Source organism: Cicer arietinum, chromosome 8, assembly GCF_000331145.2.
Source record: "Cicer arietinum cultivar CDC Frontier isolate Library 1 chromosome 8, Cicar.CDCFrontier_v2.0, whole genome shotgun sequence".
Taxonomy (NCBI): Eukaryota; Viridiplantae; Streptophyta; class Magnoliopsida; order Fabales; family Fabaceae; genus Cicer; species Cicer arietinum.
The window spans coordinates 7,604,844-7,618,271 of NC_021167.2; the positions used below are offsets into that span (position 1 = coordinate 7,604,844).

General features: G+C 35.0%; 1 protein-coding gene across 6 annotated transcripts in view; it reads right to left on the reverse strand.

Annotated features, from left to right (window-relative positions):
* Window positions 1-28: 28 nt before the first annotated feature.
* LOC101504986 (transcription initiation factor TFIID subunit 1) overlaps window positions 29-13,428 on the reverse strand; it is a 21,147-nt gene continuing 7,747 nt past the window's right edge. For 5 of the 6 annotated variants that reach the window (XM_073364430.1, XM_073364431.1, XM_073364429.1 and 2 more), the window contains 15 exons: window positions 13,407-13,425; window positions 12,063-13,170; window positions 10,827-11,029; window positions 10,396-10,633; window positions 8,645-8,981; window positions 8,174-8,383; window positions 7,609-7,701; window positions 6,960-7,163; window positions 6,025-6,231; window positions 4,940-5,426; window positions 4,631-4,815; window positions 4,337-4,459; window positions 2,473-2,535; window positions 1,107-2,153; window positions 29-472 (listed from right to left, as the gene is read on the reverse strand). In XM_073364430.1, the coding sequence (XP_073220531.1) occupies window positions 107-472; window positions 1,107-2,153; window positions 2,473-2,535; window positions 4,337-4,459; window positions 4,631-4,815; window positions 4,940-5,426; window positions 6,025-6,231; window positions 6,960-7,163; window positions 7,609-7,701; window positions 8,174-8,383; window positions 8,645-8,981; window positions 10,396-10,633; window positions 10,827-11,029; window positions 12,063-13,170; window positions 13,407-13,425 (4,890 nt within the window). In that variant the 3' untranslated portion in view covers window positions 29-106. The remainder of the gene's footprint in view (window positions 473-1,106; window positions 2,154-2,472; window positions 2,536-4,336; window positions 4,460-4,630; window positions 4,816-4,939; window positions 5,427-6,024; window positions 6,232-6,959; window positions 7,164-7,608; window positions 7,702-8,173; window positions 8,384-8,644; window positions 8,982-10,395; window positions 10,634-10,826; window positions 11,030-12,062; window positions 13,171-13,406; window positions 13,426-13,428) is intronic. The other variant, XM_073364432.1, reaches the window with a different exon arrangement.

Consider the following 13,428-nt stretch of genomic DNA (forward strand, 5'->3'; position numbering starts at 1 on the left):
ACGCTCTTTGACATCTTTAGAAGAAAAATACAAAATGGATTTTACTTTTCTTTTCAAACTAGAACTTACACTTCATTCCAATATGATGACCTGAATTTGACATCACTTAAAAATCTTTCATTTCAATACCAGCTTCAGCAGCAGTGAGACTATCATCATTCTCATTCAACAAATAATCACAATATTCCAAAAGCATATCTGCAAGGGGAGGAATCCCAGGATTTCGCCCATCGTTATATTTATGGGCATTATAAGTAATCTGCCAGACATCATGTCTGAAATCTTCGCGGCTTTTGTACTCCATATTTCGAACCCTCTCCCGGATTCTGGAAAGATCCATAGGTCTCTCTATGATATCCAGGTAGTCCGGAGCTTCTTTCTTGGACACTGGTTTCACAAATAGAAAAGACAGATCGTGCCTATCTTTCACAATGGCGTCCACAATGCTCTCCAAGATATTTGCCAAACCAACCTTCGGGAAAAATTAAAGTTAACACTGTATTCGAGCTAGCTAAAATATACTAGCTACGCTTCAAATAAATCATCGAAAGGAACAACCGCCACAGCCATACAAATAATTTCAAAAATATTTCTTACCATAACCATGAGTCATAATTTTCCAAAATATAACATAGAGCGCACACAATTAAATGACATTCTTTCTTTTAGACAAAAAGAATATCCTAAAGACAATCTTTCCATCAAGAGAAGCAGAGGAACAGAAATATACGACATTTCAATGACAAAAAAGGTAAGCAGGACTCTGTCGAGAGAATGAAGGGAACATCTCTAGATGACTAATATACCCAAATCATTGTGAATTTTATTCAGAAAAATGTTGTTGAGCACTACTACATAGGAAGAAAAACAAGCAGCTAACACATGAATTGCAACTCTAGGAAAATTCACAAGAAAAATAAATGACAGTACTCATAAAAAGATTTGTATGTGTATGTATAGGTGAAACCAGCACACAACAAATGACAGTACTTTGCTAAAAGCCTAAAACTAATGGATATATATGTCAGTATTATTGCCTTTCCATGTATGTGTACATGGAGGTGAAACAAGCACACACAAAAGAAAGTGACAAGCAAGAAATATACCTCTCCTCCTCCCCCTCTTCGACGTTTAGTTGGCGGCATAAAATCTCCACTAATCTTTCCTGACTCAATGGATCTCCTTTTTGCACTTCGTTCTCTTTCTAGCATCCTCTTACCATATCTTCTTTCCCTAGGATCATCTAAATATTCATCTCTTAAATCAGGCTTTTTCTTTTTCTTTTTCTTCTTAGCTTTTTGCCGCTCTTCTTCTTCCCTCTCTCTTCTAATATCTTCTTCATATCTTTTTAACTCATCTACTCTTTCTTGTTCCTTGAGAATCCTCATTTCTTCTTTGTGATACCTCCTTGCTTTGTCTTCTCTGAGTCTCACTTCATTTCTTCGTTTCTCTTGCTCTTCCCACCATCTTCTATCTTCTTTAGCATTCCATTTTACCAAACTCTCACTTGAATACATCATCTCCTGCTTTCTGTGCTTCTCAAAATTCGCCAATTCCACAATTCTTTTAGTTTTTCTGTGTTCAAGTCCAGTGTTTCCACCAGGACTGTCAAGCTCCAGATCAGCAACATCCTTTGTACGTTTTATAATTATCTTTTTGTGACTTTGCTCCCTATCAATTTCTGCAGGCGGGCGGATTTTAATTGGGAACTTATGAGAATCAACCTGACCTCTACCTGAATCAGTAGGAGGGCGTATAACAATAGCATGCTTAAGAGATTCAGCCTGCGTATCATCTGATTTCCCCTTGTTAGGAATAATTATCTTATTAATCTTGGCAGACTTAGCAGTTTCTGAGTCAGAAGTGACTGGTTTGTCAGCACTCTGTAGCGTTTCTATTGCAGGTCTATCAGAAGATTTCTCTGTGGAACTGCATTTGAACTTCAATGGAATTTTTGTTGAATTATCAACTGGAGCAACTTTTGTTGTGATTTTTGATATCGGCTTTTTGGAGGTGAGTTTATGCTGGGACTGGCTAGAGGGATCAACAAAGCTGGATTTTCCAATTGATTTTTCCATGTCTGTAGATTCAAGTTGTGCCTCTAGATCTTCACCATATTTCGGACAGTTCTTGTTCGTACGCATGTGCCCAAGCTGGTTCATCAACAAAATATTACAACAATAATATATAAAGGCATGGAGTGCTAAAACTTTTACATAACTAAAAAAACCCTAGTATTTTGTATTAATTGATATACAACCTTTGTAATTAATGTAGAACTGTATAAAATGTTAATTCTGGTTTCCAGATAATGAGTAGTTTTTCAAAATACATTTCTGCAAAGTTACAATATTAACTTTATATTTGTTTTTCTTGAAAAAAAAAAATCCAAAGCATTAAACCTCAAGCAACAGGTGTCGCAAACATGTTTTCAGGATTAAAAGACTACAAGGGAAAACTCCATATACGCACCTGGCCACATGCTCCACAAACGAAAGTTTCCCTTGATGGTTTTTTCTCCTTAAATACCTGGTTCTCCAGACATAAATTAAAGATACTTTCAGAAAAAGGAGTAAAAATAACAATCTTCCAACGCAGTCACAAAATTCACACACAAACACAGAACAACTTCAAAGCTTTTGGCACATCTGTAAAACATGACAATTTATTGCAATCTTTGGACCAAGATAAGGAATCCAAGCATTTGTTTTTGTTCTAGGATTAGTGCATTCTTACATTAATAATGGAGAAATTAGAAATGTACTTTTTGGAAATTGTTTTCAAATATCCCTGTGAAATTATTTGATGTTCCTTTATAAATTTTATTAGTAATTCTAGAAAAGAACCAAATACATAGATATATTATGCTCGTCCTTGTGCAAGTCTTTGGTGTATGAATGTACCTATTCATATGTGCAGGAAAAAAATCAAAACTTCGACACATGAATGGATGAAAAGTATCTTCACCGGCAAGCACCATTAAATGAAAAGTTTTTGTTGAAGTTGTGGGATTTTAGAGAAAAGGAGGAGAGAAAATAATAAGGGTTTGAATATTATTGATAATAGCTTAATGCTGACTTTGATTACAATAGACTCAATACTAATCTCTATTTATAGAGAAACATAGACTAAATCCTAAATTAGGAATAAATCATAATAATAATAAGAGATATTCTAAGATTCTCTATGATTATAAATTGGTCATAGAAAATAACTCAAGATACTCTAATATAATATAAAAGATATTACAAGATATTTTCTAATATTCTAACACTCCCCCTCAAGCTAAAGCTTACTAAGCTTTAGCTTGCTACAAGAAAACAATGTTTTGCTCTGCAAAATAATAAAAAGGATGGAAAAGCAACTCAGGGATGCAAGTGAAGTCGGAGAGAATTGCTATAAATATAGCCTAGCCAGATAGCCGATATGATCATCGGCCTGAGAGAAATTCATGGCAAGCAATTGAACAAAGCGAGGTCCGTTCTTCTAAAAACTGCATTTGGAAGCTTTAAACCAATAATATTGGAGAGGCGTGCTTCAAGGAGAGAAAGGCAAGGCCAGTACATCTGGGACAAAGATGGGGCCAGTGCATCTGGGACAAATTGTCATGCTAAAGTGTGAGTCATAAAAATAAAAGACATCGTCAGAATAATCATCAATGGGAAAATAAGTCATCACTAATATGATTCATCAGTGGTGCAGTCGCTCATAGACCATCACGACATACAAGAGTGCAGTCGCTCACAGACCAGCACGATTTTCTAGAGTGTAAGTAGCAGACGGGGCAGCAGCGACGATTGTGGACGGAAGTGATAGTAGTCAGAAAAAGGAATGATCATGCTAAAAAAGAGAAACTAGGATTATATTCCCAAACTGTTGGGAACTTAGCAGCGGAACAACGACAAGATTGTTCAAGGAGGATCGAAATAGGCTCTAGATACCATGTTGAAGTTGTGGGATTTTAGAGAAAAGGAGGAGAGAAAATAATAAGGGTTTGAATATTATTGATAATAGCTTAATGCTGATTTGATTACAATAGACTCAATACTAATCTCTATTTATAGAGAAACATAGACTAAATCCTAAATTAGGAATAAATCATAATAATAATAAGAGATATTCTAAGATTCTCTATGATTATAAATTGGTCATAGAAAATAACTCAAGATACTCTAATATAATATAAAAGATATTATAAGATATTTTCTAATATTCTAACAGTTTTGATGTCATATAGACATATACTATTGCCTTTTATAATAAAATCAACTAGTTAACAGGGTATTTCTATCTAGAGAAAAGAGAAAAATGAAACGCATAAATGTCAATGGCTTACCTTTCTTCCTTCTCCCATATTTAATTTAATTTTTTTATTAGGTAGACTAATAGGTGAAATCTCATTCTTCTTTGCTTTATTGACCTTCACTGATTTGCTTTTTTTAGCAGAAAAGTTTTCCTCCTGCCAAAAACATATATAATAAAAGAATTAGGTCTAATCAGTAGGCATTTAATTGTTTTTACGATTATTTATGACCTAATCTTCATACAAGGTACAAATTGTAAAATAAGTGCACCAAAGGAGAAGATGCACATTGAAATTAGAATGTGGCTAAACTAATTTTTGCCTTACCTCCCTGTGATCTGTAGTTGCATCCTCCTTAAAATGATTAGTTCCATCAAGTTGCAATACATTTGTTATTTGCTTTACTGGTTCAGTGTTGTCAAAGATAAATTTTGATTGCAATTTTGGTATCAATCGTCTTGCATCCACCATAACCCTGGCTTTCTTCTTTTTCTTCTTGTCAGCTTCATCATCTGAATATAATAATGCCAATTAACAAATATTGTTCACTTCATTAGAACAACACAAAGATCATGTTCTTCAATGACAAAGACAAAGATCTGGAATAATACTTCAATAATCAATGAGATACCATACCATCCATAAGCAACCTGCACAATTCAGCGGCCTCGGCTACTTCATCTTCCATTTCCTCTGTTGCCTGGGCCAAGGTTGTTCGTCTTCTCATTTTAAGACCCTTAACACCATCTCCCTTATCACGTTTTAAGTCATTAGTAGCTTCTTCTCCCTCTTCAAATTCCTCAGCATCAAGCAAATTCTCCAGATCTCCAGCAAAAGAATCTAGATCACTATTCCCTTCTGAATCACTCTCATTATCATCACCATTTAAAGCTGACAAACTCTGAACTTGTCGATCCCAAATCTCTTGACACTTCTCTCTGGTCTGCTGCTGTAACTGAAGAAAGGACATTCGTTGGCCACGAGCATATTTTCCTATTGTCGTTGGATCAACCTTAACCCCAGACGCAGCTTGCTCACTTGAAAGTTTGCGTATCATAGCAATGCGATGCCATCTGGTTTGCTTTGCAATGACTTCCTCAGGAACATTGAACTTAAGAAGTACCTGAAATAAGAAACATATCTGAAACTAAAAACAGGAATCCATATGGATTAAATATGCTATGCTATTCTCCCATGGCTCTAGCAGTCGGAAGTTGATATGACATATAAAGCAGCACGATGGAGCATAAATCAAGAAAATTCATTTGCTACTTAAGTTGTGTGAGACAACAAAGGCAATTAGTATTTCGACTGAAATCTGCACAGGAAGGGAAAATGGTGACATTGGAGATAAGCAAAATATCATTATCATATTTCACAATCAAGTATAGGCCCAAATTAAAGAAAAAGGACAAGTTAATGAACCACATGACTAGGCATTGATGAAAACCAATTTTCCACTGCTGCTTTTAGACACCATGTTTGGTTGTTGAAATACACTACAGATTAAAACATTTTGTAGCACTAACTTCTATTTTTCTTCCAATATTCTCTACTTGTCTCAGCTTTATTCACAATCAATAATACTATTAATCCTAAACACGAGCACAAAAATTCACACGCCAATTAGGAAAGCCATTTTTAAAATGAAGATATGTGCTTCACATAAATAGTAATAGTTAAACACATAGTTCAGAGCAGACCACTAAAGTACAACACACCTCTCGTGCAGCCTCCATGCTTAATCTACGTAGATCAGCATCTGTACCAGTAACAGTTGAACCTCCCCGGCCAGCAGCCGCTTTTTTCTTCACCATTGCACTAGACACTGGTGCCTTTGGAGGTGCCCGAGCATAGCTAAAACCCAAGCCGCGACCTGATGGATCACCAACACCAGTAATTTCCATCCGTTCAATATTTTCCTTACCCTGCCAAAGAGAATATTTCCAGGGATTAGTGAGGAAATTTTCATGAGTTATTTAGTCCATTAGTAAAGTAAAAAATTATGGAAACTCAATTGGCAGTTTAGTGAATTTTCTATACATTACATAAGATATAAATCATCATAACCCCTATCTTTGGAAAACATAATTTCTATTTCAAATGCTTGCTAATATTAAAATTTTAAAAAAGTATGCCTACCAAATTCTATCCATAAAGGAATATTATCACATGACAATAGAAAATGGATGCATGAACTCTTCTATTTCAGGAATCTAAATTCATTAATAATATCAATTTTCACTTATGTTCAAATTTCATTTGATTGATATGACACTCAAATTGTTGAATTGCAGTAATTATAGGCCACTTGTGGATGCAAGACTGATATGCTTCAAGGCCGTAAACTCTTACTACAGGAAAATTTCAAAAAGGCAAAAGAATCTTCTTATTGAAATAAATAACAGAAGCGGTCAACTTTATGACATGCTTCTATGAAATGTAATTTTTTCACTCAATTATCAACTATTAATCCTAGCATTTGATTCTCTGAAAATAAAAATAAATCCTCTTCTCTTTCCTTTAAATTTTAAACCTATTTTACTTTTACCTTCAAAAAAATATCAAATATCAGAAAATTTTGAACACATAACCAATAAGCAAAATATATGCTAGCAACCAACTAATCTAAATATCAAACTAACATATATATCACCTGGCTTGTACAGGACACAAAATTGCTACTCAAGTTCCAAGGAGTAATTTGCAGTTCCCTCTCAATGTGTGACGCAGCAGCCAGCGCTATTGCTTCATCAGGAAGACGACTCATTGCAGATGAAATATTATTAGGATGTGTTTCAGTTATTCCTAAATGTTTTAAGCGGTAGAGGCCAGCTTGCATACTTTCATAGCCACAAACCTAAAACAATGTAAATCAAACATAAGCAAAGAAGAAATCATATTAAAGAAATGGATTCATCTTATAAAAACGAAATACTAAAGCAAAAGTATGCTGATTCTGGACACGCATTGACAACCAATTAATGAACAACTTTCAAAATACACACCAAGCCAAGAAGCACCAAGACCCTGAAACTTGTAAACTCGTAAAAAGTACAAGGCAAAGGACAAAACACAAGCACATTGAGTATCTAATAAAACCTCTAAATTTTCAAACCATACTTTTTCAACAACCCAAGAAAACAGTATCAGGTATGCAACTCTGAACCATGCAGCTGATGGGATAATTTTTACAGTATCATTTTAAAGTTAATTTTCTGTGTTACTATTACTATTAATAGTGCATTTCAACAAAAAAGAGTATTCATCAACAAAGGAATAGAATCTCAATTGATGTAACTCACAAGCTCTGGTGTCACCATTTTTCTCAATTCATCTTCCGACCACATGCGGAAATTTCGCTTTTTAACAAAAATTGACTGTCCATTTGCACCCCTCTGCAGTAATACATAATGAATGAAACATTCAGGTATACAGAAGATATAATCGGAAATATAAACAAGATTGTAATACATATATCCCATAAATCATCTTGCAGAATTTTTGTTCAATCTATTCTGATCATGTTAGAATATTAGAAAATATCTTATAATATCTATTATATTATATTAGAGTATTTTGAGTTATTTCCTAGAATCAATTTATAATCATAGAGATATCTTAGAATATTTCTCATTGTTATTATGATTTATTCCTGATTTAGTATGTTTCTCTATAAATAGAGATTAATATTGAGTCTTTTGTAATCAAGTTAGCATAAAACTATTATCAACAATATTCAAGCCCTTGTTATTTTCTCTTCTCCTTTTCTCTAAAATCCCACAACTTCAACATATCAAATAAGGAGTTTTATTAACGTCCATTTCATTTCATATTCTAACATGGATAATCAGCCCTGTGAATCACCACCTGTAAATTGGCATATTCTTTGATCCTCTTACGGAATGAGGCTTCTGATAGGTAAGGAAACTGCGAAAGAAAATCGTCAATGCGAATGTATGGAGACAAGTGTCGCTTCTCTGCTGCTTGGAATTCACGGCACATGTGTACCAATATCCTGTTCATCAAGAAAGTCTGAAGATTTTTACTTCCAGGTGAAAACACCTCCATGAGAGGTTCCTGCAGAGAAAATTTGAATAGACCATATATCAATAAATTTTCAGTGATGTATATTTGGATGCAAATGGCAGTACCAAACAAGGAAAAGCTAAGAGATGAAAACACGTTATGGAAGCTCAAAATATTCTATCTGTTAAGGATTGCATCAAACAATGAAACTTAAAGGCACTCCTTCATTTTATCAAGTTAAATTCAAAGAATTAAAAGACGATTATTATAGATTATACATATACAAACAGCGCTTAACAAGGATATACTGACCTGCTGTCCAACAACATTAATTTTATCAATGCGCCTTAATGATAGCTTTCCCTTTGAAGAACGAACCAGCAGGTAGTCAGTTGATGGAACTTTATGAGTAAATATGGGTGCTCTATACATATTTGTCTCAAGTGATGACTGACTGCAACCAGGTTTTAAATCCCCAAGAAAAGGAGATTTATCAGCAGGGTCCAGAGAAATAACATGCCCCACGCTACTATTTGTGTTGCGTAATAAGGAACCAGATTGGTCATCTGGCGAACTCTTTTGATAATATGTACACAGTCTTGCTCCCATTCCAACATTACTCAAAAGTAAAGGCCTTTCTTCACAATACCTAAGGAGAAAATAGTCAATGAGCTTAACGATGGAGTATCCCCAATACTCATTTGTTTAGCAAAGTAACAAGAGTACAACCATTGAAGAAAAGAACATTAACAAAATAATAAATCAAGGTACTGCACTGCCAAAACAATAGTTCTCTTGGATATATCAGATTTGGTGCCAAGAGGACAAACTATAAATTCCATGCAGAAAAAATCCATTTCAGTGCTCACAATAGTTTCTGTTTTATCATAAGGACTTCATATTATGAAGTAATCGAAGCTGGAACATTAGCATACATAATTACATATTACTGCAAGCAGAATAACAAGCTGGACAGCTAACTTGTAAAAAATGATACTTCGATAATTTAATGACCCAAAGTCAAAGACGGAAATCTTCGAAAGAAATTGTGCTGTTTCATAAAGCTATCGGCAGACAAATCACAAGAGAAAAAAGGACAAGCGTTTTACGTGTAAGGCACACTGAGTAGGTTAAGTTATCTGGCACATAGAAGTTTTCTCTTGTTAACTGTTAGTGAAGACTTTATGGTAAAGGTGTTCATTAATCAAAAGGGAAGAAACTATAGCATTGCCTCACCGACAATAGCACACGAATTACTGCTAGCGGAGGCCTACAAATATGCAAACAAATTACTTTAGTCACGCCCTTTAAACATATATTGATGCCTTGATGGAATGTTTTTATGGCTCTCTCCCGCAATATGATCTCTGCACAAGATTTGTTCATAAAAGTTTATAGTTTGCAGAGATATTCTAAAGTTTTATTGGGCTTTACGCCTTTATGGGTCTTTTTCTTCATGGGTTTGTTTTTTTGGAGATCATGTTACCCTCCCCCCTATTTGTACTTGTCATCTCTCAAATAAAATAAATTAATTAATCTAAATAAAGATTCATATAGACAAAAAATCGTAAGTAGTAAATAGCTTGCTCTCGATATATGAAATTGGTGACAAATTAAAAATTATGCAACTTCACATCAGCTAGAAGGAAAATGATGGGATAGACCTCATAGGAATGATTTTAAGACAGACTTTCCTAACTTCCATGCTAGAGAGCATGAAGAAAAGATTGGCACTAAGCAAACCAAAAACAAGAAACTTCGCACATGGAACATGCAGTATGCACACGTACAAAAGGGTAAGCTAATACTATAAAGTTCCGGCCATGACAGGGGTCCAAGGAAGAGTCGTCTGACCCATAATCTATTGTAAGCAGTCAGCCTTATCTTGCATTTGCAAGAAACTAATTCACAACTTGAATCTGTGACATAGTCACAGGGCAACAACTCCAATCATTGCACCCAGGTTCCCTTTGAAATATGCACACATGCAAAATAGAAAATTATTCTGCTCCAACGAAGAGCATACATACAAACTAGCAGAACAAAAGTTTCAAGTCACTCACTCCATAAGAAAAACATGTCCGTCTTTTACAGACATATCAGATTTTTTCTTGAATGCTCCCGGAGGACGCAAGGACTTGTTCTCACCAGGAACCCTTTGTGCTCTAGGCCACAACTGTATCTTTGTACGAACAAGATGTAACAAGGAGTTTGGCTGAACATTTTGTGCAACGAGTGAATTTTGATCTTCAAGCTCCCTACCTAAATAAAATATTTTCACTGTTTCTGATGCCTTGAAATCTACCAAAAACAAAAATCCCAGCTCAGTCATATGAAGACGATAAGTAAAACTAACGATTAGATAAGACCCAAATGACAAAAAAAACAAAATCATCATGGAACAGAATGAAAGTGACAGATTATCGTGATTTTAATATATTTTATTACTGAAATAAAAAATTTTACTAGAGAACAGAGAAGAAAAATTGACAACCTAGCTTTTTAGAAGCTTTTACTTTAACAGAAGAGAGAGTTTCTTCAGCATCAACATGCAGTTTACACCCCTTGCCACCCAAGCTTTTCATAATAATTTTCATGGACCCGTGTGTTGGTAATTTTCCTTGTTCTTTAACAGCCACCTCATTGTCATGGGGATACCATATTGCTTTAGGCCGGTGAAAATTTGCAATATCTTTACTGCAAAAGAGTTAGTAAGAACATAAAAACATGAAATATATACAATCCACATATGGAAAATGGATATTAAAGGACAAAAGGTAGACCCCACTCGTGCAAATCATTTAAGGTTTCACAGGAACATGATAAGTGGCATAAGCAATACCAACAGTAATATAGCCAACTGACTGATAATAAAATGGGCTAGCGTATTATTAGTGACTGATTATAGGCACGCCATGTGACAGATTTTACAAAAAACAAATATCTTAACTACAGTTCACAAAAAAATAATCATGAAACATAAATTGACTGGAATGTTATTCAAAATCTGTATTGGAAAGGCAAGGCAATAATTCTTTATAATAAAATTTTATTCTAATAAAATGAAATCATTATTTTAATATAAAATTTAAGAGAATAGAAATAAAAACGATAATATATTCTACAAGACAAAATAACTAGATTTATCAAGGAGTGAGAAGAAAAACTCAAGAATGCAGAAATGATTCCCAGTCTGTCGATCTGCATAGCAAAAATAGCATCACCCCGCTGTGATACATACATGAGCAGATCACGAATGTGGCTATAAACATAATCCTACCCCTAATAACATGTTTGGGGTCAAAGAGAAACTCTTAAAAGTAATTCATTAGGTGCAGTACACATGCACCATTATTCCTATCATAGGTGGGGATACTGATTATTGATCAAGGCACTTCTGTTCAAACTAAGACTCCCCATACCAAGACGTTCCATATGCACCTAACTTATGAAAAACTATGGACACAAGTTATGCTCTTCAAGAATCAGCCAAAAAAAATAGAAAACCCAATATCTTAGGAAGGAGATACCATATTGGCTATCAAACATGAAGTAATCACACAAACAACAAACAAGCTTGCAGCTAATATTTACAAGAAAAGTAGAAAACTATATTTTAAAAACATAATATACAACAAACATAGCAAGAACGTCTCAAACACAAGTAAAACGTGAAACAGACAAAATATGATGCTACCAACAACCCCTCCCTCAATTAAAAAATTCTTACTTGCTCAACTTCAATTTCATGGTCTGCAGCTTCAGTGCAGGTTGCGAGTGAAAAATTTTGACACCATGAGCTGAGCGTTTTTTCGAGTTTGATTTCAGTTGCTGAGAAGTTTTCCGGTTTGAATAGTGTTTGTCATTAGCAACGTATCTCCATCCATACTGACCTCCCTGTCCCGATAGCTCAGAAGAGTCCACGCTAATTGATTTCAAAGAGCGAGTTAAAATCATAGCCCCAGCATGAAGGCGAAGATGAGTGCCATCCTTGCTATCCAAAACTTCAAAGTGCATTTGATTATCCTGAAGATCAAAAATAAGCTTTGATTTCATCTTAGGCTGGTCATGCTCGCCCCACATTATCTTGTCTATCCACGAGTCATCCATGAGATCTCTGTTTTGTGACATAACCTTGGTCAAACGCTTTACTTGACCACTTTGATTATGCATCTCAGATATATCCGCTCCTCTTCCATCTGCAAGATGAGAACCGTCCACTTCTAGCCTCAAAAGTTGGGGATGAAATAGACTTTGGGATATTGAATTGGTTTTAGCACCATTTGAATCTCTTGAGTCAAAGGGATCCAGTGAAACAGGAGAGCAGCACGTGAATACATTTCGATCTTTCTCCTCCAGTATCTTCTGGGGCACTGATTGAAAGTTCTGTATCCCACTTTCAATTTCTAGGTCACCACCACCAGAAGCTCTCATTTCAGGTCCAGAAATTTCACAGCTCTCAACATTATTGTCACTTGTAACAGGAGAATTGCCCCAAAGGATTTCATTTTCCCAGTCTCGCTGATCAAGAGGATAGAAATTGGCTAGCATGAGGGGATGATCTTTCCAGGAAAAATCTTCTGCAAAATCCTCTTTCATTGGTTCGCCACTAAGACAAGAGTCCTTTGGTTGCCGATCATCTTTCGCAGTAAGTGAGGCATCCGCGTGAAGAAATCCAAATTTTGGAAATTCCAAGTCAACATTATTGTTTTCTGATACGTCAGTATGTACTACAGAAACCTGTTTCGTAAGTGTGAGACTCTGAGAGAAGCTTTTAAGAAACTCCTCTTCATCCTCTTCTACAATATCATCAGATAAATCCAAAGACTTGAATCTATCTGGAAATACAAAGAAAAACAGCTAATTAGGACAGAAGCTGTATTGTAATACAATACAGAAAGAAAGCATCTCATTGTCATTCAAATCTCACCAATGTCAGTTATTAATTTAATTACTCATAAACAGTACAATTTTGTGACAACTACTTCAGCCATACATCTCTAAGAAACATTCAACAGATTTTTATACTTGCTAACAAAAAATTCAGGTAAATATGCTATTCCTACATATATACCTCTGGGAATGGAATTACGACG